Source organism: Pseudopodoces humilis, chromosome 3 (assembly GCF_049639895.1).
Source record: "Pseudopodoces humilis isolate 2021_Gansu_Grassland_sample_001 chromosome 3, ASM4963989v1, whole genome shotgun sequence".
Lineage (NCBI taxonomy): Eukaryota > Metazoa > Chordata > Aves > Passeriformes > Paridae > Pseudopodoces > Pseudopodoces humilis.
In genome coordinates, this window is record NC_142202.1 from 69,102,734 (window position 1) to 69,129,452 (window position 26,719).

General features: G+C 37.2%; 2 protein-coding genes across 3 annotated transcripts in view; one reads left to right on the forward strand and one right to left on the reverse strand.

Moving 5' to 3' along the window:
• Positions 1-24,640, reverse strand: part of FIG4 (FIG4 phosphoinositide 5-phosphatase) — a 51,243-nt gene extending 26,603 nt beyond the window's left edge. The window contains exons 1-12 of one of the 2 annotated variants that reach the window (XM_014263320.2): positions 24,295-24,640; positions 14,216-14,314; positions 13,888-14,011; positions 10,872-11,028; positions 9,578-9,628; positions 6,843-6,991; positions 4,825-4,953; positions 3,222-3,322; positions 2,606-2,768; positions 1,966-2,063; positions 905-1,038; positions 311-427 (exon numbers count right to left, since the gene is read on the reverse strand). In XM_014263320.2, coding sequence (XP_014118795.2) covers positions 311-427; positions 905-1,038; positions 1,966-2,063; positions 2,606-2,768; positions 3,222-3,322; positions 4,825-4,953; positions 6,843-6,991; positions 9,578-9,628; positions 10,872-11,028; positions 13,888-14,011; positions 14,216-14,314; positions 24,295-24,363 — 1,391 coding nt within the window. In that variant the 5' untranslated portion in view covers positions 24,364-24,640. Of the gene's footprint in view, positions 1-310; positions 428-904; positions 1,039-1,965; positions 2,064-2,605; positions 2,769-3,221; positions 3,323-4,824; positions 4,954-6,842; positions 6,992-9,577; positions 9,629-10,871; positions 11,029-13,887; positions 14,012-14,215; positions 14,315-20,989; positions 21,013-24,294 lie in introns of those variants that run through there. The other variant, XM_088053458.1, reaches the window with a different exon arrangement.
• Positions 24,641-24,836: 196 nt separating this feature from the next.
• Positions 24,837-26,719, forward strand: part of AK9 (adenylate kinase 9) — a 59,020-nt gene continuing 57,137 nt past the window's right edge. The window contains exons 1-2 of the mRNA XM_088053459.1: positions 24,837-24,996; positions 25,972-26,101. Of these exons, the coding sequence (XP_087909585.1) occupies positions 25,985-26,101 (117 nt within the window). The 5' untranslated portion in view covers positions 24,837-24,996; positions 25,972-25,984. The remainder of the gene's footprint in view (positions 24,997-25,971; positions 26,102-26,719) is intronic.

Here is a 26,719-nt window from a genome sequence, read left to right on the forward strand (position 1 = left end):
ACTCAGCGATAAATAATTACTTCTGGATTTTCAGGTATTGAGGGACTTCATCTGCAGCAAATACAGTTTCTATTTTTAAAAAAAGTTATACATTTTGTATTTATAAAACTGTGCAATCCGCTGGTTAACCACAGACTCGGTAAGATTTAGATGACAATTATTCTATTAGTATGTCTCAAAAGAAGCCACCTAGTAATTTCCAAATTAGTAAGTCTTAAAATAAGAAATTAATTCTTAAACATAGAAATTCCAAACAGCTTCCTAAGGAATAGGTGCTATTCATTATGCATCAAATAAATTATAGGTGTACTTTTCATCTGGACGCAAGATACTGCAGTAGGAATCAGGTCGATTTACAAAAAATCCAGTCTTCTTTACTACACTTTCTGCAATCACATTCAGTCTGTCAAGGACATTGCAAAGTTTGCTGAGGAGGGAAAAAAAAAAAAAAAAAGAGACAGTCAAGATACATTAATACAAAAAAATTTGAAAAAAAATATGAAAAGCTTTTCCATAACAAAAATTATTTCAAAACAGGCCCATATCACAGCTTTATGCATCCAACAGTAATTATGTCTATAGTTCTCCTAGATTTTACAGGAGAGACTGACTTGAGCAATCTGAGCAAATCTGAGCAATTTTGCTTCTTTTTGATAAAAAATATTACATAAACTAGAAGCAAAAGATATAAAAAACCATAAAACTCCTTGAGTTTTACATCACACTGGTTTTTCTCTACCAAACTTTCTGTGATTCAAAAATATGAATAAGGCAGAAATGGATGTATGATTATGCTGAACCACATTCCCTTGTTTTGTTTGCAAGTTGCTGTTTTGTTCAGTAACATTTGTTTCCATATATGTATTGCAGCTACAAACACGAGTATGGAAAAGACTTTTTCTACCTTTTAGTGTATTTGGCCATATCCCAGGGTATATATATAATTGCATGCTCTGGGGGTAAGAACTGGTTGAGATATGTCACAGCAGCAACAAGTTCTTCACTGAGAATCCTTTCATGCTTTCTTTTTTCACGTTCCTTTAGCAAAAAGAAAAGGAATTTAACATAACAATTTACTTTAATATATTTATTTAAACATATATAACCCAAACACACGCACACATACATGTATGCATATATAATGGAAATCAAAAGTGGAAGCTGTAACAGCAGCAGGCAGTTCTTCATAAACAGTAAAATTTAGTTAAGAACACGAAAGATAGAAAAATCTGAACATTCTAGGTTTCTAACAATTGATTTGTATTAGTAGTAAAAAGTCACCTGTTTCAAGTGTGCATAATCACTGGCTGAAAAATGGAATGCTGTAAGTGTAAAGAAGAACACAGAAAAATAAAAGTGGCAATGTAGACGAAATGAAGAACCACAAAAGAGAAGCAAAAACACAGGCAGAAATGTGTTCCACACATTCAGTTGCGGAATAGGAGGAAAAAGGGAAATTCCTCTCAATTTCTGGCAAGAGATGGGAAAAAACAGCTCCCATCCTCCAGTCTTGCAATAATTTTTAAAAATTAGAATTGTGTTGCCATTGCCTGAATATAACACATGTTTTCACAGAACCCCAGAATGGTTTGGATTAGAAGAGACTTTAAGGTCATCTAGTTCTAACCTTGCTTTGAATGGAAACATACTATTTCAGTAGATTTTAGTGCTAAATTAAATTTAGTGGTAAATTTATTTGGACCTAGATCTAATGGGTAGAAAAAAAATTGAAGAGAACAGTGGCAGGTTACTGTAAGAAATCTCTAAATATGGGAAATTTTGGTTTTGAAGGGCTATAGTGAGAGCAGAGTTATGTACTGTGTCCTGTAGGATGAGATTTATGAAGAAAATATTCCACTTGTAAGCTAATATTAGTTTTAGAACATAACCAAAACAACACAGTGACTTTACAGAAAGAAGAACAATATTAAAAATCAAACACAGAACATATTCCAAATATTGTACCTTCACAAGATTCAATATAATAATGGGAGAGCCAAATCTCTGAAGCATTTGATCAAAGTGAAGAGCAGCAACGTGTGCATAAGGATCTGCTTGGTCCACTGAAACAAAGATAAATTGAAGATGATAGTTACAATTTTCCCTTAATAGTATTCTTCACAAAAGATGCATTAATTCTCTGGTAGTAATGACACAATTAAATACTTTCCCCTCTTTTCATGCAAAAGCTGTTAAAAAGTATTCCCTTTGCCGAATTGCAGGAAACTTCTTAAATTTTCATGAAATGCTTATAGAGACCAATTATTCTGCCCCCATTAATCTCAGCCCAGACATTTTCCACCATTTTCAACAAGTTTAATATTTTATCCACAATACTAAGATAAATGTAGCTAACTTTGCACACAAAGTAATACAAAGAAAGCTCACATCTTCAAACAGAAACTTTTCCTATTTAATTTCTGAATGTGAAGTCTAAGATGGAGTTTTTTTTCTTAATTTTTTACTTCAAATTATGGCTTCACAAAGCACAAGTGAACACACAATTTGTTCATTTCCGCAAATTCAGTTTTCACTTATTCTCTCAGATGTTCCTTTAGGCCAAAGCATTAGCCATAATCTATCACAAAGAATAATTTGTACATACGTGTTATGGGTGGCTTAGGCATCATAGTTGAAATATCTTGAGACCAGTACAGAGGGACAGACCCTCGAACCTGAACATATGAAGAATAACTGCCCGCAGAAAATGACATAACTGAAGCATCATAAAGTATTTGTTCAGTTTCCACTTCATTAGCAACATCTCCCTAAACCAAACAGAAATACACATATGATGTAGACACGACATTCAAAGCTGCATGTAGTACAGAGAACTGATCATTAAAAACAGAGCACAATTAAACTGTGACACACTGACTCAGAATAGCGAGAACAACACTGAAGGTTAAATTCCCATTTTTCCCTAATGTATATTACCATATTTTTATTTTTTCCCTCAGATTGGAAAATAACATTATCTCTAAGTGTAAAAAATCAAAACAAATGCCTATATAGAACTAGTAAATTTATTATTTTAAGAACAACTTTATTATGCCAATGAAAAATGTAATGATACCTGCGATAACATCATCCAATAGCATAGTTATATTCAAACCCTTAACAATCCTATAAACCATTTCAGCTCTTCAGTCAGTCAAGTTCAAGCTTTCATACTGGGGAGGAGCAGGAGGAAACAACCCCTAAAATCATATTTGATTTACCTCACAGTTTGCTCCTCGTTTTAGAAAACGTGTTCCAGCAAATTTGCTTGATCTTCTGGCTATCAGAGTGACATATATAGGGCGGCCATATATTAACAGTTCTTGAAAGAGAAGTTAAGGTTTACATGTCACATGCAATTTTTTGTTCACTTACTTTATGCATGCAAAAATAAGTTCTAACAAAACTGCATTAAATCGACATATCTGATTTACTAGAATCACCTTAACAGTGATGCGTATCACTTCCAAACTTATTTTGCATCTGGAAGAGAATATTGCCCTTTCCAACTATCTGTTTTAAGAACTTTGAAAAGTGAATCTACATTGCAATACATCACCCACTTTTCAGAATCTACAAAAGACAAGCACCATTTCTCGTTCATGAAATTACAGTGAAGGTGAAATAGATATAAAAGATACGCCTAGCACTGCAAATATTGCTTTTGTGAATGCTGGGATTAAAACTTTGGAGCTTCATCTTCAGATGAAGTATATTAGTCACCCTCTAATTATTTGTTTGGAAAAATAGACAAATTTGCAACCACTTAAGTAACAACAACTGAAAGCCAGAGACAAACAGGCTACGGATGCAGTGGTGGCTTTTTTATAGTCTTTTTCCATTTTACTAAAAACAAACAGAAACAGAGCCTAGTGTGACTATTGCTGCTTCCTCAGTGTGAGGCACAAGAAAGAGTTAAGAAGACATTTGCTCACACACTAGGCAGCTGCAGGCATAATGCTGGTGGTCGGATCCAGCTTTGATTAAGTAAGACCACAAATGAAATAGTGGCATATAAAAGCACATCTAGTTTTTTATCTGGGGACTAAGCCAATGACCAACAGTCTTATAATCATAAAAAAGCAAAATTAAATTTTGCAGGCACCACTAATGTTAACTTTCCAATTGTATTTGCTTCCCCAGAAATCTAAAGCTAACACAATAATATTGGCGAATAAAACAGAGTGTCTTCATAATACACTAAATTCTTAACACATGACATGACATTTCTTTGGATTGTGGTATGTGTTTGGACGTTTGTTTCTCCTGCTACAATGTAAATAGACCTGTTTAATCATTTAAAATAGTATATAGTCAAAAAAGGGACTTTCACATGTCCTAGTGCTCTTCACACAACAGGGCTGAGGTTCTGTCATTGCCTTCAACAGAAAGACAGTAAATACAAGAATTTCTGCAAATCTCAGTTACTGAAAAATATTTTAGAGACGATTTTAGAGAAGGGCATTTCTATGGCAATGTCATGGTTTAAACACAGCTGAAACCAGATCAGTCAGCAATTCAGTTCTGCTTAGCTTTTCTCCCTTTTTTCAAATATCTGTGAAAAAATACAGCTGAGCCTAAAAATCCTCTCAAGTTCTTTACTACTAAACCCCATTCTTATAAACAGAGCCTCACTGAAAATCAAGTCTACCTGTGTTAGGGCACTCTTACAGTATTTCTTACTTAGAAAGTAATGAAAATAAAAGCCAAACAATAAGTATAAAACTGAATGGCATTTAAAATGACAAAGAAATAATTCAATGTTCAAACTGTGTTTTTTTCAAAATTGATAAACCAAAATTCTTTACAACATTAGAAGGATACTTGATTGTCCACAGAATCCATGAATAATATATAGCAGCCAGTCACGATGAACAGCAGTTCTTACTGCTTCCAGAAGCTTGGCATTCCACACATACTTTTCGTAAGGCTTACTGCAAATCCCAAATACACCTAGGAGGTTGTTACAATGAAAATGCATTAGCAATTATGAAAGAAGCTCACCTGCTTTAAAATCCAAGACATTGGATCTTTGTTTTGATTTTTCCCTTGACTGCAACTCAAGTAATTTACTCGCATCCTTGAATCCTTTGCCGAACACAGGTAATTTCAGCACATGCTGAAGTCCAGTGTTTATGAGGATTTCCAGATTTTTTATAGTTGCCAGTCACTGTTGTGATTGAGTGCCTTCATGCAGAAGTTATCCATATAAAAGAGAACTGTACATAGTAGCATCAAGGGATTTGATAACAAGTGAAATAAAGTAGTGAATTCCAGTTAAGGCAAAAATGCTCTTAGAGGAGGACTTCATAAGCTTCTCGATTCAGGTCACCTCTAATTACTCAGGTTCTGGAAGATCACGTACATCAGTCCTTTTTCACACAATTCAAAACAGTTTTCCTAATTTGCACTAAGAAGCACAGCTATTGTAGACCTGAAAAATAAAAATCTGTTTCTGATCTATCTGGAATCAGTCTTTTTCTGTTTCAAATATCAGGACCAAGATGACAACTGTCATTGAAAGGTGATAGAGGGAATGGAATGAATCTGAAACTTAGAAGAAAGAGGACAAGAATTCAATTTCCTATATTTTTTCACACTTTTTTCAAATGAAGATTCTGACATGACAAATTCTACTGCAACAGTATGAATGTCAATTACAGCAGACAACTACAGCAGTCAAACGTTCCACTGGAGGAAAAAGGAGTTCTTACAGGCTGCAGGTGAAAATGCAGCTGTTGAAAAAACTATTGCTACCTAGACCCAACTTAAGCCCAGGGAAAACTGATGTAAACCAAAATACTTTCCTGAAGGAATTTAGACAGTCAGCAGAAGCTGGTCACAAACACTTAGCTAGCAATTTTCCCTCTTTCTTACTACTAGCACCACTACCTAGGTGAGAATTAATTCTTAAATGACAGGTGGCTATTTGTTACACATATTCTGTGAATAGATAGGTGACTAGCACATAGTGCTGATGGGGTCAAGGTTAGGGCATCTTCATTTCCTACTGTTTTTACAAAGACATAGAAGAGATGGTGACCTTGTAAGGATTCCTGAGGGATCCTCCAGATTAGAGTCTTTGCAGAAGAGAAATTATTACTCTCTTCATTCCTTATGGTCCTTTCTGATAGTGTATTATTTGATAACCAGTTGCTGATATCTTGATATATGTGACCATGTTATTAATATCTTTTGCCTGGGGGCATGGGGGTTTCATTTAACAGAATAAAATTAATATTAAGAATTTCAGGAGAAACTTTCTCTGTGTGTTTGTGTGCACAAAGAAAAAGGGAGAGAAGATAGTTTTTCTCACTGGCTGCTCATCTTTATACTCTTATGAATATGTTAGATCCAAACCAAAGGCTGAATTTTCCAACCAAAATAAGTAATTTTTCTTACATTTCTTGACAGGGGTTATTACTACAGTAAGATGATGTTAACCTCATACAGTTTCTCTCTTGTCAGTATTCTCCAATATAAAACAAAAAAAAGGTATTAATACTTAATCACTTATTGCTTCCCACTCTCCTTGTAACTCATTCCTGTTGGGAGACTCAGAAGTCAGTTGAGTAATCAATTGCTGAAAAATGTCAGCATGCCCAGTCATCTTCCCAGTTGCAGTGTAACTTAAAACAATGACTACACACTTCTAGAAATCGCGTTGTTCAAACTGAAGTGTATTTGGCACTTCACAGAATCTTTTATTGACTCACAATTGTTAGGACACTACTGACCAACAGCAGAAGACATGAATGTTTCTCAAAAGTAAACCTAAGTGGAACATATTTTAAATGCACTCATGACCAAAATCATCGGTTTAATTAGATGTGCTTGCTTACCACTTCCCCCCTGTGTTGAAAGTCCTTCATCTTCAAATATATCAAAACTCTCTTGTCGGGTTTGGGTTGTTTCAGTTTTTAATGTCTCAAGTGGCATTCTCAGGACAGTAAGATTATACTGAAGGGAGTGAGATAGATCATAGCTGTAACTGATAGACAGTTAACATTTATTAATAATTATGGTAGTTGCAGAAGAATTTTCTGAAAGCCCTTACTTTCCATCTGTACTTATATTTAACACAGTACTGTTTTATAGAAAAGACTTCTGAACAAGAATACAGATTCTAATTCTATAATGGCAAATGATACAAATGATTTATAAAAGAAGCTTTACAAACATAGAAACTGTTTACAGGTTAGGAAGACTGAAAATGTGTTTATATTCTTCTTTTAACTGAAAACTGAACATATCTTTTTAACAAAGCATAGCAAGAAACTTAATTCACCATGTCCCAAGAAGCATTCCACAAGTTCTAAAAAAGTTATTCCATCAGAAATATCTACATGAATTGACAGCCTCATTTTTCTTAGATTTGAGTGCTGCTACTTTCTAACTGCTATCTGAACTCAAAACAGCTAAAAAACTGTTCCACAAAAATGTTATCTGTCCCCAAATATATCATAGCAGCACAGATACATATTAAAGCAGTGTCTACTGAATAAAGAAAAGGGGCTTTTTTTGTTAGTTCGCTAATAGTTGAAGATTTTCCACCTCATGTCTCTTTTAGTAAAACTCTATACTAATTGCTAAAATTTAAGCTACTAGGCTTCTTCCAAAGGAGAACCCAAATGTATGCTACGCTTAAATCACAAAAAGTCATATATTTCCATTTTAGTGTAAGACAGCATCAGTGATTACTGATAGATATTCATGCTGATAGATATTCATACTGATAGATATTCATTAAAGATCTAAAAAAATATTCAAACATTAGACATTTAGATTTATCACTAATGATAATAAAGTGTAACCCATGCATTCACATATTTCCATAATAATGTCCTGACCCATCTGTTAGGGAAAAAAAGAGTCTGTAGCATGCTCTGTTTGCATATTATAGAACCTTTAAACATGTTCAGGCTGTTTCCCCACTCTCCCCTTAGACCAAATATTATCTTATAACTGATTTCTAATTTTCTTCAGGATTTATATAAAAATCATGCAGAAAAATGTGCTATGTTTTCAGCCAAAAACAATTTAAATGAAGCTGATAAATTGAAAAGATTCTAAACAATAAGACAGAATATTAGTATCATCCTATGCTTCTCCTTTTGAAAGTGAAAATCAGGCTAAATATGCAGTTAAAACACAGAGCACAAATACATTTTATGAAAACAATTCTTTTAATGAAAAATAAAACATAAACAGTAAATTATCTGCCAGTAGGAAAATTTTCATTTATGCCACACAGGATTTGTGACAAAAACATACTTTTGTATAAGTCATTCACCCATATTTTTCTGTACAAGAAGTTTTAAACATTTAGTTTATCTTAATTCTACAGTTTCAGCTTGGAGACAAGCAATCTTTGGGAAAACCTCCCTATGGCCTTCCAGTACTTTAAGGGGGTTACAAAAAAGGAGGAACAGCAACTATTTACATGGGCAGATTAGATGGGTGATTAGACAAGGAGGGGATGGTTTTAAACTAAAACTGGAGAGATTTAGGAGGAAATTCTACAGTGAGTGTGCAGTAGGGTTGGAACTGGATGTCAGGAACTGTAAGGTCCCTTCCAGCCCAAATCATTCTATGATTCATTTTATGATAAATGTGTTTATTAGAGTCACCTAAGAATCTTCCCCTTCTACATACAACCATGGAAACAGCACAGATTTGTCATCTCCAAGCAAAGGAGGTAGTGGGGGAAAGTTGTATAATATTAGGGCTGGGAAACAATGCATGGAAGAAAAACTCAGGTTTTATACTGCAAAAAATCTTTCACATGCCAAAGCATGAAACACACATAAAACTTGAGTAGGTTTTATCCTCACAGATCCAGCTGTGAGAAAAAGCCTTCATTTTCCAAGAGGGAGCATCTCCTAGACTGACACACCTTTTGGTAATTGCAAGAGGGATTTTTTTGTTTACTTATTTTTTAAAGTCTTCAAGTCTTCTAACTGCTACAGTCAGGTTTATCACCACATTGCTTCCATTTTTGTGCTGTCCCAAAAATCTCACTTAATAGTAGCTGAGACACAGAAACTTGTCTTAGGTATGACATTTATGAAACAATAAACAAAAGAACTGCAATGCCTAGAAAGCCCTATGAAAGACATACACAGGGTGTATCTTAAATGAGGACCTATTTCACTACCTTTGCCCCTGAATCAAGGCAAAGCTTTATTTATGGAAAATGAGATCAATAAAGAATAAATAACAAGACAAGAACCCCCCCTGAAACAAAATACTTTTCCAAAGAGAGAACTTCTTCATAATCTGGCAGGGCTGAACAGTCTGTGGAAGAAGTAGCTTCGGTATCTATTTTTTTCCATGCCATTAATAGTTCTATGTTTTTTAACTTAATGGAGACTAAATTCCTAGCCAACTGATTAAAGGAGAAAGCAGGTTCAAAACACACAGATGAAAATGGACAAGCAGCATGATCATGTGTCTTATTTCTCCAGAATATCAACCTAGAAGTCTTTTAAACATTTTAAACCTAAAAACAAAACCTATAATCTTCTAGCAAGTATAAGTGCACATTTTTTAAAAAGGAACAGTAACTAATACCTACCTAAAATAGAAGTTGCTAGAAAGATCCACATTTTGAAAGATTCTCAGATACCTAGCAAAATAATTCAAGTTGTAGGAAAAATTATTATTTTACCACACAGAGCATAAGAAGTCATTCAGAGGATCACAGAAAATAAACTACATATAATATTGATTCTTGCCTTACATTCTCTTCCTATCTTACTGTAATTGTTTTGACAGGTAATTACACTAGAATGTCAGCATATGGATTAAATAAATCAAATACAATTTTTTCTAAAAAAAAAGAACTAATGTCTACTCATATGCATACTCTCTTTAGGCAGTTGTAAAGTTGTGGTTCTATTTTCCACTTATGTACATCAAATTTTCCAGGACTTGAACAAGAAAACTCTCAAAAATACTATAAAATAAATATTTCTTTTCAGTTACCCACAAATAAATGAACAAGAAAAGAAATATCTAGTAAATCTGTCATAGCCTTGCAAATTCCCAGAAGAAACCATTACATTGTCTATGAATAATAAAATGGCTGACACCATAAATATATAGGTTAGATAACATGGTCTACTGTACACTAAGAGGAGAGACTGAGGTCTGTGACCAATCCCACCTTAAAGTGGATGTTTTTTAATATTTACTACTGGCTTCATTCATTACCTGACATCAATTTATCATAAACCATCACTTTTTCACTATTCACACTTAGTACAGACTGAAAAGCAGTTTATGGATACCATATTGATAGCATAGAAGCAAAGTTACCCTACGCTAATAAAAACATAAAGGCTCAAATTTCTCTCTTCATAAAAAAGTCCTTGAAAAGAAAGGAGCAGTTAAACTTACCAGTGAATCTTTTCACCATCCTTTACAACTGCAACATTCACAAGATTCTGACAGCACAGAATCATTTAATAATCTATTCAGCACTTTTTGAAGGGCACAAAAGGTCTCTTCAGGTGAGATTAAATCATGCAAGAGCTACTAAATAAAGAACAGTGCCCCAAGTTGTACAAACCAGTATTAGCATTAAATTGCCTTTGCAGGAACAATGCTTATATTTGACACTTCTTGGTGCAGATTTGCTAAACTTAGCTGTGACATAGATGTGGACAATAAACTCTAGAAGACTGTGTCAGTTGTATTTACTCTCCAGATCAGAAGCCACAGAATTGTAACCTATTTTCCATCCAACAAGATAAAATGGATTAAATGACATACTAATACAAAAAAAACATGACAGAAATTTCCAGTTGCAGTTCAACATTGTTTAGAAAATATTCAAAAAGTACACACTGATTACCAGCATTATTTACCTGGCCTCATCAGGATGACTAACTCTTACAGAGTCATTTGGAATGTAGATCATATTTGTATCCTCTATTTTATATATTGCATGACCTCCAATATCTGCCATTTTTCTTCTTTTTGTTATTAACACAATGTAGTAGCCTTCTAAAAACCTGACAAAACCTGTTAAAACATATTTAGCAAAACAGAATCAGAATTGTCTCAAGACTGCAAATAATTTTTATTTGTTCTTAATGTTATAAGCATATATATACAGTCTTAAAATTCATTCCCATTAATCAATGAAATACATAGTTTTTACTTATTTCCCCTCTCACTGTGGGTTTTTTTAATACTAGGTAGCAGAGTTAGGACACTGAAAATCTGGACTATGTTTCTGTCTGCTTAACATGCTTGTACTTGTTTTTGATACGACTGTCATTGTTCAGAGTGAGGCATACTCTATTTACTTCAGACACCAAAAGGTTAATTTTCCAGGGTAAGGAAAAATCCCAGGCTCCAATTTTCTTTTCAGGTTCACGTATTCTCTGGGGGGGAAGGACACAGAACAGCAAAAGGACTTGGGGGTAAAACACCACCTTTGTGTTCTTTCTCCTTAATACCAGGGATTTGAATTCCTTGACTAGAGCAGCATCTCCCCCAAATCAGCCATTCAGAGTATCAGGGGTACTCCTTTTTTTCCTTCAACACTTGACTCTGCTGAAATGCAGAAGGCTAAGAAGGCAGAATAGGCAGTGTCTGGTTTTATTGCCCGTAAATTGATGGCTTCTGAAGCCTCCACCCTTATTCTCTGCAGGGCATAGCCCTGCTTCTTCATGGAGTGCCTTCTTTGAATACCTCGATTATATATCATCAGGAAAAAGTGTAACAAATCTTTAAATACAACACAAATGTAGAAATTCAAATGAAAAATAGAAATCTATAACCACCCCTGAACTCAAATGTGTTACTAATACAGTAGAGTACAGCAGTAATATGCTTTAATAAGTAATAAATTACATTAATTAGCTATTTTAGGTAGCTGCTCTGATAGGTTGCTGTGAGCTTGAAACTCACTACTGCACTATCGGCAAATAAATTAATTTGAGGAGGGAGGTGATGATGATGATGATACAAATGGTCTCTCACAATTCATAGTTTTACTTGGATTTATACTCAGTTCATTTTGCTTTGCATAACAAAGTAAAGAAGAAGGATGAGGAGAGCACACATTTTCCTCCCTGTCACTGCTGGAGGCTGCAACGTGATCGAATGAACTGCAATCTTTTCTTCCAGCTTATTAGCCCCCCCTTGGAAAAATGCTCTCACCTGCACAAAGACAGGAAGCCCTGCTGACAATAAGAAACAAACCTTCCATTTCAAGCAGACTATTGAATTTCAGTTGTTAAATAGTAGTCACAGTTCTTCCTGTATCCTCCAGGTACTAAAATCACTTATGTGAACAGCCTCTGTCCTTTGAATTTCACCAAACATTATACCAAAGTCTGATAAGGAACTGAGCCTTTCTCCTTGGCCTGATTCCCTCCCTTTAACCTTTAAAAGCAATTTCTACTTTTAAACACTACACAGTAAACCAGAGCCCAGCCTATCAGCACCCCCATTCTGACCACACTGAATGTACAGAATCTGGTTAACGAAATAACTAGAAGACAGAACAAAGCTCTTATTTACAATTTTATAAAAAATAGCCCTGTTCTTCTGACCTGAGCCAGAAGACAGAAATAAACAACCAATTTCATTCCCTCAAATTACATGTTTATACAGATATGGTCTGAATCATGTAATTTGGAAGTATATAATCTGATAGTCTGTTAATCCTAGAGTTGTCTAGAAATACATATACCATATCTGTTAAACACTGCATTTGTGCAGCTACAGAATAGAAACTCTTCTGCTATGAACAGTACATATAAACAGTCATACAAATGGGATGCAAAATTTTAATTGATTGCAACCAAATATTTATCACATTTTTAGACAGTGATCACTGATGGCTTGTGCAAAAAAAAAAAAAAACCAATGCTGCAAAGCTATTAGAAGCTCCTTTAGGTTTACCCATATTATGAATACTCTTAAATCAGTAAGAGACATAATCACTACCTGAGGAATTTCTGAAAAGCTGGATGCATTGATAAAATGCTTCACAGGCAAAAAGAATGAACAAGAAAGTCTTCTAAATTTGCCACTTTGGATTAGAATAGAATTTTATTATGTTTTGATTGTTATGCAAAATTCAGGAGCATCCTTTAAAGTAATTGCATTCTCTACCCTCTCTGCAGCTTTGGCTTTAGATGTCCAGGTGTATATTGACTCTAATAAACCACAAAGTATTCTTGAGGGCTATCACAGCACATATTAACATTTACTTTAGATACACCAGCAACCAATATACTGACCTCAGTATTAGACAGTAGGCAGGAAAGAACTGACTTTCAGATAAAGTTAGAAACTATTAAATCCTTGAAGCAATGCTTGAGGATTATGGACAGCTGAGCAGCATTTTAGAATTCAGCTGACATACCAGTCAGTTATACTTGTTCAAACATGAAAAAGAAATCTTTAAATATGTCACTGCAAAAAGTTAACCAAAAAGAAAAGTCATCTTCCTGAACAGTGCCTGATAAAGAAATATAGGCTAATAAAGAATGTTAATTTTCTTTCTAAAAAGCATTCTGTGAGCTCTGGAATTCAGAAGCCAGGTTTCACATGATTTGTATCCCAAGATCAGCCGAGTTTGGCACGATCTTCAACCAAGTTTCTAGAGTCTGGCTATTCCCTAGATCCGTCCCTTAGTGACAAAGAAAAGACTGGTTACAGCACAACTTTCACCCCTGTACTGACCACCTGTTTTCAAAAAATACACAGAAACTTAGTTATCTTTAAGCATGACAAATTTCTAAATCCTCTTTAGTTTTATACATAAATAAAATCAGGGGGAGACTGAAAGATATGCAGCATGGCACAATAAGACTCACCTCCTAGAAAAACAAAAGATTTTATAAAATCTACCAAAACACTTACCTACTATACCAAAAGCAGAGACAGCTCGAGATAACCCAGAAGAACCCTTCTGTCCCATCTTTGTTCTGTTTCCCAGGTCTAAACGACCAAGAAGTTCCCTCACCTCTTGTTGTGTATAAACATGCTTTAAAATAAAGAGTCACAGAAGTTATTGTTTGGTAGTTAAATGTTATTTCATGTCAGAGAATAGCAGAATTTGCTTAATCTCTGAAATATACAATAAACCGAAGGCCTGCTCTACATTCAACTTCAGTGCTACCAACAAGTAACCAGCATTATTTGAAACAACTGAGAAAAAACCCCAGCAGCTAAATACAGAGGCACTTACCTTATCATCAATTATAACCAAATCCTTTGGTTCAGTGCGATCTATTTTCAAAACACGGTATTTGGTTTCTGCAGGATTACTTCCAACTAGAAAATACCGCTACATAAAAGAAAACCAACAAAATAAGTCAGAATATTATACAAGATCAATCAACCAAAACCCAGTGTAACATAAGACATCAGCAAAGCCATTTACATATTGTCTAGACCAGATCCATTCCTCAACAGCAAATATGCAATATTCCATATGGACTGTTAATAAACTGTTTTAGACAAATATATCTTAGGAATATTTCTCCTTTGTGCAAGGAGAAAAAAAAATTAAAATCAAAGTTTAAAACCTGTTTAGAGAAGATAAACTGTAACTTACACCAGGTACTGTCCAACCACACCTTGCCCCAGCCATTACTGTCTTTTCACTTGCTTTGTAAAATTTAGTAGAAACTTACGCATGAGGTTTTAACTTCTCATGATCTAAAATGTCTGTTGCTATATTGTACTCCTTTGCAATTTCTGCCAACTAGTCTTTCCTGATCCATACTAAACACTGCAAAATTTTGAGTACTTCAGTACTGCAAGTTTTCTTCTATTTTTATTTATATTTGCTATGATAGTCTTCTCAACAATGTTCTTCCACAAAACTGAAATTTTCTGGTTAACAATACTACTGTTTAAAAGACATTAGCTTTACTTCACATTTAAAATATGAAAGAATGACCACAGATAAACATATAGGATGTCAATTTTTCATGTAAGGAGATCAAACTAGATTAATTTCTACATTTAGAGGAATTAACAGTAAGCACGGGTTGCAGGACTGACTTGCTAAAAGTAGCTCTCATTTTTTCTAATTCATTTAATCAGTGTGGTGCTAGCACAGCAAGATGGAACTCATTAATAACGCTCAGCCTAGTAGGAAAGCATGGCAAATTCATGTGGATCTATGCAGTCAGCTCTTAACTCTAAGAGTCACATGGATTTAAGATGTGGGAAAGGAAATCAATAACCATATTCATATAAACCTCACAATTTCATAATTTATACCAATTAGATGTTAAGAAACATTTTTACTCTTAAAATATTTAAGGCAAAAGAAGTACTTGAAGCCCTCTTCAGCTTCCTTGAATTCACAAAAGACAATAGATGTTCAGTAAGCTCTAAACAGGAAAATAAAACACCGAACTTCAAAATGCATAAAAGCAAACACCACCAACTTCTGGCTCCACCTTGTACACTGCTGTTACTATGCTAACTGAGTGGTAAGTTCTGATGTTTACTTCCAAATAACAGAAAGAAAGCCCTTGAAATTCATATGTCATTGCAACACTCCCTCACTGAAGCCTTTGAGGCAGCACTTTGGCACACGAAAGAAACACCAAGCCACCAAGACAGACACTTGCTTTGACCATGCCATTATACTATCTTTTTCTCATGCAGCAAAAGTGAATGGGCAGAGGGAAATATACTCATTTGTAATACTCAGATGATAAGTTAGTATGCATTTCAAGAGTACGGCTTCTTTATTTGTAGAAAACTGTTAGTTAATTAAAACTAAATAATTTTACGTATTCCATAATACTGCAGTACGGCTCAGTGATGTCCCACTATGTCCAGCTCACTAAATGAGTGCAATTTCTTCCCAAAGTGATACCTACGGTTACCAACAAATAATACTGAATAAAAACAGAAGAGCACAACTCTAGGATGCTTGTCCTAATGCCAGTTTGGACCATAGAGCACATTTAGAATTGGAACACACATGACACACAGGGAAGAGAGAGAGAGAGAGAAAGAAATGGATATAGAGTTGCAAATGCTATTACTAAGGAAGTTCAGCTGGATACTTCTGCATTTCCATTTTAATTAGCCAGTAAAACATAACAAAGTGCTATGAGGAATGCATCACTCACATCACCTTGGCAGCTGCAATAGAGGGCTCTGCACAGCTGAAGGGCCAGCTTTAGGTACTGCTGCTGCTCAGAGCAGAAGCAGTTAGATCAGATGAAGAGTAATTGTACCTGCAGACCATAGAAGCAACCACCATAATGAATGGTATTTAACAGGCTCTCTGAAGTAATTTAAAGACTAATTTACGGGGTTTAAGCTGGAGAGCCAGACTGTGTAATGTATTAAGGAAGGTCAGTTGAGAGCAGCATCAAACCTGAGCATCAATGGACTTAAAGTAAGGCAGACAATGAGAAATCTCTATTTAGAAAATGGGCGTTTTATCCGCTGCATGTTAGAGGATATTCTTGTGGAAGTAATAAAGGAAACTTCTGCAAAAACTTTTGAATTTGGGTTAGTGTTCAAAATTAGGAACCCAAAATTAAACCTCTGCTTGGGAAGTTTTCAGGACTGGCTAACATCCCCAGAATTACTTGAAAAACAGCCTGATATGCCCACTCATATTCAACCTTCAAGATCTGAAAGAAAAACAAAGATTGCATGAAAACTAATGGTGAAAAAAAATACACAAAAAAAGACACTTCAGCATTAGCTGTATCTCCTACGTAATTTATGCATCTAATGAATAAATGAGTCTGTCTCACTGGATGACACAGAGCACAAATAAAACCGTATCAGTGACATGTGCTGCAATTATATTTCCCATCACATGAATATTAGGAAATTACAAAGAAAAATACCAAATCAACACAACACTGAGTATGTAACAGAAAACATATAGTTGTAATATAATTGTAAAATTAATCAAAGCTAAAGTGTGCTGTAGTGTTTACAACTCTTTTGATTAACAGATATTGTTACAATAAAAAAAAAAAAAAAAGAAAAAGCTATGGAAACCTTTCTGGGAGTATTTATCCTTATTCTGTTCATTACTAAGTTGAACTGAATAATTTGAAACATTTCCCAAGCATCTCAAGCAATTCCACTCCACAGCACAGACATTGCATTTAGATAAACAGGCAACCTTGACCAACAAAGTACTTTTTCCAGAGAGCAGTACACCAGGAGAAATTGCCAGCTGCCTCACCCTGCTCTGGCCAGAGCCCTGCAACCATACCTGACGTGACCCATGCTGCTTCCAGGTTTACTCTGCCCCGGCCTTTTCTGAAATTTGTTAACAAGCACACTTTACCAACCATGGCAACACACCAGGCAGCTACAAGAGCTGGACTGAAGCTTAATTTATTGCACAATTATCACTAAGCAACCACAAGATAGGAACAGTTATTAGTCATTTCCACCTGGGACTGAGTTTTAACCAAAGCAATCTAATTGAAAGGCTTTACACCATCTTTTATCAATCTTTTGATTCAGCCAAAGCAAACAAAACAGCTTCTTCTAAAAGGAGTCTAAACAAAATAAAAAGACTTCTTACTGTGATTTGTTGTTTTTTAATGGCAGGATAATAGTTCTGAAACATTCTGCTCACTTCTCATTTTTTTCCATTTTTTCTTTAAGATTGCTTCTTAGAACCCTGAGTCTATAACTACAATTTGCTTCTTTTTATAGACTAATTATGAATAAGAAATGCCAGCACAGCAAAAAACTTTTTCAATCCTCAGTTTAAAAGCTACAAACAACTTAATCAGCAGAAAAAAGCGCAAAAATACAAGTTGAAAAATAGGCAATGCACTAACACAGAAAATTTTTAAATGTGCAAATAGCATTAAGAAAACACTTATGCTCTTAGACAAAAAGTACCTGTTGAGACCATGGATGTGTCACAAACAGAAAGCCCTGAAGAAGTGGGCTCACTGTGGCCACCTGCCAGATCCCTACCCAGCTGCTCTCTTACTCCCCCTCCTCAACAGGACAGGCACAGAAAATAAGATGGAAAAGGTGATGGGTCAGGTGAGGACAGAAAGACTGCTTAACACTTACCATTACAGGCAAAACAGGCCTGGCCTGGGGAGGAAGTATGTAATTTACTGACAATTAAAACAGAATCATAGTATCATTACACCTCAATGTAAAAACTCCACTCTGCTCCTTCTTTCTACAGAACCTAGAGTAATTCTGGAAGTGTCTGTCTTTCATCTCTCATATAAACTGGCAGAATGACATGAAGAAAGGAAGACATGATAAAGCACAAAGAGAGGTACCTGGAAAAGCAATGCCATCTGCTTTCTGTAATCTGTTGAAACTCTTCAAAAGAAGCTCCTTCAACATGAGAAATTTTAAGAACATATGCTGCCAAGCATCACTCCCTGGGCATGTAGGAATGGGTACCCATTCTGTATCCTACAAGCCACAGAATTCAGTGAATCCCTTTTGTCCCAATGCAACCAAAGCTTTTTGGTCCCAAATAGGACTTTTCTCTTGCTACTCCATCAAAGGATTCCTCCAGATTCTCCTTTCTAATTCTCAGATAAATCTGTTAATTATCTATCTATAAATGTTTCTTTAGCCAAATAATTATTTGCTCCTCAGCATCTATTGTGCTGGAAAGCTTTCAGAAAAATAAGTAACTGGATGCCTTTTCAGCACTCACTTCAATAGACTGAAGAAGTCTTCTTGTCCCTTTACTTCTCCCAAGACATCACTAGCATATATGTTATCTCACCAGACCTTCAACAGACCTATTCCTGGTTGAATTCTTGTTTCTTAGATTAATATGGGCTGTAAATCTATACAACATACCACACAAGGTTTTATTCTAGAGATACATTAGTATTTTTCATTAATGACCATACCGCAAATAACCACATCTTTTTTTCAGAGCTGTAATTCATCATCAGCTCAACCCTCCCACTCCTTCAGATAAAACACCCTGATCCTCCTCCTTCACCTCTGCTGCTTCTGAATTGACAAACTCTGAGTAAACTTTCATTGGTGTGTAATATATTGTAAAATGCATGAACTTTTATAGTATACCATTATACTACAAAATATTTATTTTATCTACTCCTGAGGATCATCATCATTTCTTGCTTTATTGTGGTCTGATTATCCTAATTATTTACAATACCTTAAAAGACTAATCAGAGTTGGTCCACGTTTTGAGCTAATAACATTAATGAAAATTCATAAGTACATCAGTCCTAAAAACATTACTTGAAAAAAATCATCCCTATCAGATGACTCCTTATTCACTCCACACTAATTTATTTATTAATTTCTCTACTAAGTTTCTTCCTTCCATAAAGTCAGAGGTTTTGCTTGTGGCACTGCATCTCAATCAAGGATTTGATTTAAATACATAAGGCCATCTAATTTTTACTTTAAAATATGCAATACAACCAGGTTAATCTGACAGTATCTAAGTCTAGACTGTGTTTTATGTCATTTGCCTGAATTTGCAATTACTTTCCTATATGCAGGACTTCAGAATAGATTAAATACTCCATTAGTCATGTTCTAGTCACAGCACTGCCCTTGATTTGAGCAACTTGAAAATATTCAGTCATTTCACTGTTTAGTATACTTAATTTTTTTTTTACCCCAACACTGATTTATCCCTTTTTCATAACCTTATTTTTGTTACTCACTTTCTCGTTCAGTACATTCATACTCAAAGTAAATTTTAACCAAAAAAAATATTTACTTACTTTTTAGGGCCATAACAAACTCAGTTTTAATAATAAAAAAAAATGTATAGAAAATGGCTATTTTTATTCATCCTTTGTTACATTAAAATAAATACCTTTTTTCCCCCATAGAATCATTACCTTTAAATATGTCAATTTGTGATCATTTATCCACAAGCCTCCCATTCAGAAAGTTGGATTCACGTCAAAACCAAATCTGTAAGTGTATCTCTCTCCTGTTGCTCTAGTGATCATATAATGACACCCAAGACAACACAGAAAGGAAATAAAACACATGTTACCAGAACTTAGGCAGACATTTGTAGGTACATCTTTCACCTCAAGTGGGATGCATCCACCTTTGAACTTGAGTTTCGTTCTGCCTGAATAGCACATATCCTTCAAAACTTGTGGTGTTCTCATCACCACTATTCCACTAGCTATCTGCCCTGTTCATAAATGCTCTCAGAGCCCACACACACCAGTAGATCAAGTCTGTCTATTTTATAGCCATATATCCAGCAGTATGGCAAGACAGCTAAGACAAAAAAAGTGTTTTCCTGAGTTGCACAAAATTCCTCCTCTCATCCCAATTCCATGCTTCGCTCTGCTTCATCACCATCACTCCTAGAACACCAATATACAGGGAATAGGACAGTCAGCTGAAAGGAGCTGTCTTCTGCTAACAAAACTGTTTCAGAGAGACCACATTTCACAGCCACTTCTAGGTGAAAAATTATGAAAATTATGACTAGAAAATTATGATAGCTAATAGTTGCCCAGTAGGTTGTTCACTACTTTCAACATTCTCTAAATGTGTCAAGTATCCAGCTATATAAATCAGTGCACTTCATAATTCAGTAAAAATTCTATAGCTTTTTCTGTGAAATCATATTCTATATTGAAGTTTCTTCAAATTGACCACAGGTTAAGTAACAAATTAAATATGCAACCTTTGGAGTTTTTACTATAAAAGTCTTTACACTGTTATTATTAGAATAAACTACATTTAAAATAAAACAAATGCCCATAGTTTTCTCTGGTGAATAAAGGGCAGAAATATCTACAGGTAATTATGCCAGTCACATTACTTAATAAGCTTGTGCAAGTCATTTGGATACTGTGGAGATGGAGACTGTAAAAGAACCTGATTGGAATAAAATACTATTAATTAAACCTCATAATATCCTGAAAGATAGGCAAGTGGTATGACTTTACAGAGACAACACAAATTGTTCAATGTCACGTTGCCTCAGGGGCATGATAATTTCCTGTGAACTAACCTACAGCTTTCAGGTGCTCTTCATCTGGGGGAAACACAAAAGTTCCATCTTCTCCTGAAGAAGAGAGAAAAATATCTTTTGTCTTTTATTAGTCATAGTGCTCAAATATGTTTAGTGCCCTCTGGTGTGCATTTCAGTGATCAATATATGTATAAAAGGAAAGATAATTGGCATTGATCTGAATAAAACCTTCAGTTCATCTTTCTGACTACTTCTAAACAAGCTTTCAACTTCCTAGGACAATCAGAAGATACAGTTAACATCTCCATGGCATTTATTGACTGAAAGCATCAGTTGAAAAGGTTGGTTTCAGCAACTATCCTAAATATAAACATTAATAGAAAATATAGAATTTTGCTCTCTTTTAATTCAATTGACACCATGAATTCAGTTCTCCTCACCTCTTGCAGTCTCTCATTTGACTCCAGTAACACTACCAGAGCCTATCCTCCTTGACTTCAATAATACCATTGTATTTTTATCTAAAAAGAAACCCAAGCAAAGAAACCCTCTGTAAAACATTTTCACTTTTTTCCACTTTCCCATCCTTCTCATCTCTTCCTGCTTTAACACACGGATTTTATAGGAAGAATCTGTATGACCAGTGTAAACGTCACTGTTTCTCCCACTGTTGACTACTTAAATAATCCCTTCTTCACACCAAAAATCTTAGCATACAGTCTCATGTTAGCCCGTATTTGACAAAACTCCAAATCCCACATGCTGGATCTAGCAAGTCTATGGCCTTTGGGAAATCAGAAGAGCCACCTGAAACAGAAGAAAGCTGTTCATTTTCATTTTTGGATGATGCTTATGCAGTCCCAGTGACTGTCACAGCTGGCAACTGCTTGATTGTGAGATTTTATGCAAAGGAGATGGCATGAGGGATACCTCAGGGAGAAGTTTGTCGGCAGCACAACATGACACTGAATGAGCTATAACAGCAACTGATCAAACCAGAAGTCCAATTTTGGGCTCCCCAGCACAAGATAGACATTGATACAGCAGAGTGATTCCAGCAGAGAGCTCTCCAGATGATCCACAGGACAGAGCACATGATGCGCTGGGAGAGGCTGAGAGAACTGGGTTTAGGTTTCCTCATCCTTCAGAAAGCTTTGGCAGTGTCTTGCTGCTGTCTAAAACCACGTAATAGGAAAGTGTAGATAAGAGAGACAAACCCTGTCAAATGGTCTGCAGAGGTTGTAAAATCTATATATTAGAATGTATTCAAAACTCAGCTGCGCCACAATCCTGAGCAACATGCTCGTTGAAGCTGCTTTGAGCAGGGGGCTCGACTTGGTGTTTTCCAGATGTCCCTTCTAACATCCCTTAGTCTGTGTACTTATTAAGTACAGCAAATCTTTCCAAATATTCCTACCAAAATTATTCCTACGGAATGTTTTCTTTTGAAAAGATTACAAGAATTTGAATATCTAGCTACAAAGTGCTTCAATTTGTACTTTTTTAAAGTAAGAACAAAACCTTACTCAGGGAAAAAAATTCCATTTTCATCACTCACAGGAAGTGACTGAAGGAACAGCTTTGTGCTGCCCTTGCTCAGCTGAGACATTTCAAATAGCACATGCTCATCCACAAACCACTGCCTTTCAGAGCTGATGAAAACCATCTTGCCTCCTGGAGCGATCAGGACTGCTGGATCTGCCCCTCACTGAATTCTGAACAAAGCACAGCATGGACAAACCCATCCATTCAGGCAGACACTGCCAGCTACCACTGGCCAGATGTAAAAGACTGTGGTTCCCGAAATAACAGGATCAGCTGGAGAGGCCCAGAGAATGGCAGAGAGCTGACAGAACTCCAAAGCACAATATTGGCCCTGCACACAGCACGTTGTCTCTCAGCAAGGAGCCTCACAGCTCAGAGAGAAGCAGGCCACATATCCACACATGCCACTCACAAGAAGCCAAATCTCAACTGAGATACAGCAAGGATTGAGAGCCAAGAACAACTAAACTGAGTACTACAGGACCCAATTCAGAAAACACATTTCCCTGGTGCCCTACTCATGTAGAACAGTAATTTAGCTGAAAATAGAACAAAAATAGCCTTTACCAGCAATAATGAGAACGATAAATAAGGTAGCCTTTAAGATTCATTTAGGCATAGATAAAAAAGTAACACTCTGGAAAGACTTTCTGGAGTGTTAGGTTCATTTTTCTAATTCACCTGCAACAGTAACTCTGCATGCTTTAATCCTTCTCTGTTTCACAGGCTATTCAGTGGGTAATTATTACAAAAGCACAAACCTTCTTCTGATAGAAGCAAAGCTGAAAGTCAGATTCCTATTTAAACTGAGATCTGACTGACATTTTGGGAAGTTTCCAAGGGGCTTCAGTGTATAAATTATCTTTCTTGATATCAGTACAGGTAACATCTGAACTTGAAACTAGACCTAACTGTGACATTTAAAGCCATGTTACCTAACCCTATCCAAAACTACCTCAAGTGAAGAAAATCAACATACTGTGAAACAAGGGAGAAATCAACACACTATAAAACACAAAGGAATTTGATTGGGAGCTAAGGAACGGCAAACACAGTGGTATTTACACCAAGAATTGGCTTCTGGCTCACACTGTGCTCATCACATGGCTAAAGCAGCAATTACCACTCCAACTTCCAATCCACTTTGCCCATGACAAAAAAGTACTGTGAGTAACACATGCATACAGTTTCTGCAACATGACGTAAGGAGCTGACTTCCAGAGGTGAGACTAAAAACTCTGGAAGTTGTTTCACCAGCCATTCAGACAATGAGGACTGAAGTGTGTCAAGAACAGCAAACAGGTCGGTGCAGGTGGTAACCACTTCAGCCATTCTTAATTCAAATATTAATTCCGGACACCTTCAGCTGTCCAGTTACAACTCCCTCAGGCACGGGGGAGTTCTGTTCTCCTGGCTGCGTGACAGCAGCCACGGGACAGAACAAGCAAGGGCCCAACCTTCATTCCCACCCTGGCAGCACTCACTCCGCAGGGCCTGCGCTGACCTGCCTGTCAGAGGCCATTCCTTCGCTTAATTCACGAGACAGAGACACCGTGAAAACATGAACTTTAAAACCTTCTTTTTCTCACTTCTTGGGGTGTTTTGAATGCGAGACCAAAAAGAACCAGATCCCAACACACGAAAAGAAAGGTAAGGCGTAGTTTTTGACAAGCCGCAACCCAGCCGAGACAGCACCTCCAGGCAAGGCCGAGCCAACGCGCCGGGGAGGGCGGGACATTCCCCCCGCGCTGAACGGCGGCCGCAGCCCCGGGACCTGCGGCGGTGGGGACGCTACTTACAGCCCTGGTCTCGTACAGCACCAGCTTCTGCACGGAGCTGATCAGGGGGGCGGCGGCCGCCACCGGCATGGCAGCCCCGAGGCGCGGCGGAGCGTGCTCGGGAACACCCCGGGAACAGCCGGAGCCGGGGGAGGGACACACAGGGGCTGAGCAGGGCACCACCGCCGGCACCGGGGGAACCCGGAAGTGCCGGCGCGCCAACGCGCAGGCGCGCCCACAGGGTGGGAGTCGCGAGAGCGCGCCTGCGTCGCGGAGCCGCGTCACTCGCGGCCTCTCGGTAACGGCGGCTCCGGGCGCGGCGGCGGCAGCAGCAGCGGAGCACTGAGGCGGGCGAGGCGGCAGCGCTGCTGCATCCGCCCCCGCTGCTCCCGCCGGGAAGCGCTTCCCGCGGGGTGAGCACAGTCAGCACCAGGAACAGCTCCGCGGCCCCGCCCACGCCGCCGTGTGGGGCGGGGCTTCCGCCGCTCCCGCCTGCAGGGGGCGGGGGTCAATGGCAGGGGGCGGGGCGCAGCCGTTGCCCGGGCAGCGGGGGCGCGCACAACGGGGCTCCCATGTCCTGGACGTGCGTAGAGGGGTGCGTGTGTGCGTGCCTGGTTTAGTTATTTGCTTTGGTTGTGGTGGTTTTTGTGAATTAGAAAATAGACCCTTGTGAAGGTTTGGGAAGGAGCGAGGCTGCTGGGAACGGCAGGTAAAGCTCAGCCGGTGAGTTTTCCGTCGGGGCAATGCGGAGTTGGTTCGCATGTGGGTTTTTTTGGTTTTTGTTTTTTGTGGGTTTTTTTGGGTTTTTTTGGGTTTTTTTATATTAAAATGTTTAATGCAAGAGTGTCTGAATAATTGTGTTTGATGGTTCAAGGCAAACTTTTTCAGATTCTCATCCCGAAGTAGATTTTTTCGTTGAAGTTTTTGATTTAATTTAAAACTCACTGGGAATTGTGTGGGGCTGTGCGGGGTTGGATGGTTGCATGTGAGTTTTGCTGGGGCTATGAAGTGGCCCCCTAAAGACAGTGAGGTTTTGTTTTGACTTTTCCAAACAAACTTCAGCAAGCTCCTCATGTTCCAGCCTCTGCTTTGTTTGAAAGGTCCATGCAAATTTTCCACCAACTTACCTTAATTAGAAATTTGTTTAGATCTTAATTTGTTGTGCAGTACTGGAGTTGATACTGCCTACATTCCTGGAAGAGCTGGGATTTGTAAAAGGATGGTGGAAGAGATCATGAACTGTGATTTAATTCCACAGACTTACTTGGGTACCTGCCTGTGTGGATACAGAGAGTAGTTCCATTGACCATGGCAGGGCCCTTCTGTGTCCGAAGCACAAAACCAAAGGTCTTGGCAAACCCATGGCCCATTTCAGGGACCAGAGAGAAGTCACAATTGTGTGGTAATTGGACCAGGAAGGAAAAATCAACAAAACAACTGAAAAAGAGCAACAAGCAATATTAGAATCCTGAAGAAATCATCAACAGCTTGTGATCAGGGGTTGTTCCAAGTCCTTTGTTTTTCAGAAGTGGGTTTTCTCTCATTTGATGGGTGCACTGTATATGTTCTCTAAATGTTTTTCTTCTTATAAAAGCTTTCTTTTTCACAAATCCATTTACCTTGTAATTCAGTTCCATTATAAGGTCATTTTACACACATATAACTACTGCATAACAAATCCTTTTTTTTTCCTTCTAGTCTTAGTAAACACATGGCTTCACAAGAGGAAAACCAAGCTCAGTCCTTTACAGACATCTTTGATGAAGATGAAGCTGAAAGATCTTTTCTGTTGTCCAAGCCCACTTGCTTAATTGTCTTTGGAAAGCCAGTAAGATGTCTGATAGAAGTTTTGGGGTTTTTTTCAGATATTCTACTATTTTACTTTTCCTTTCAAAACATTAGTTTACCAGTGCTACCAAAAGCATCAAAATACCTACTTTTTTACTTTTGCCACTCCTCAAATCATGCAGAGGATGGTAAAAATTCAGGTCGCATTTAATGAGACTAGTTTTTGCCTTCAGTGACCAGTCAATTGTGGTTAAAATGTTATTACTGTACTTAAAAGTTACACATTGCTCAAAACTTTTCTCTTTTGACATTGACAACTGGGTTGATGTTATTTTTGTGGTGGTTTAACCCCAGCCAGCCAGCAAGCAAACCCCACACAGCCTCTTGCTCACTCACCCTGGTGGGATGGGACAGAAAGTAAAAGGGATAAAATGCATGAGTTGACAAAAGCCATGCATATGAGCAAAGCAAAACAAGAAATTCATTCCCTACTTCCTATGGACAGTCAGATGTTCAGCCATGCCCAGGAAAGCAGGACTCCATCATGCTTCATGATGACTTGGGAAGACAAATGCTATCTCTCCAAAAGTACTTCCCTTTCCTTCTCTTCCCCAGCTTTATATGCTGAGCATAACACCATGTACTTTGGAATATCCTT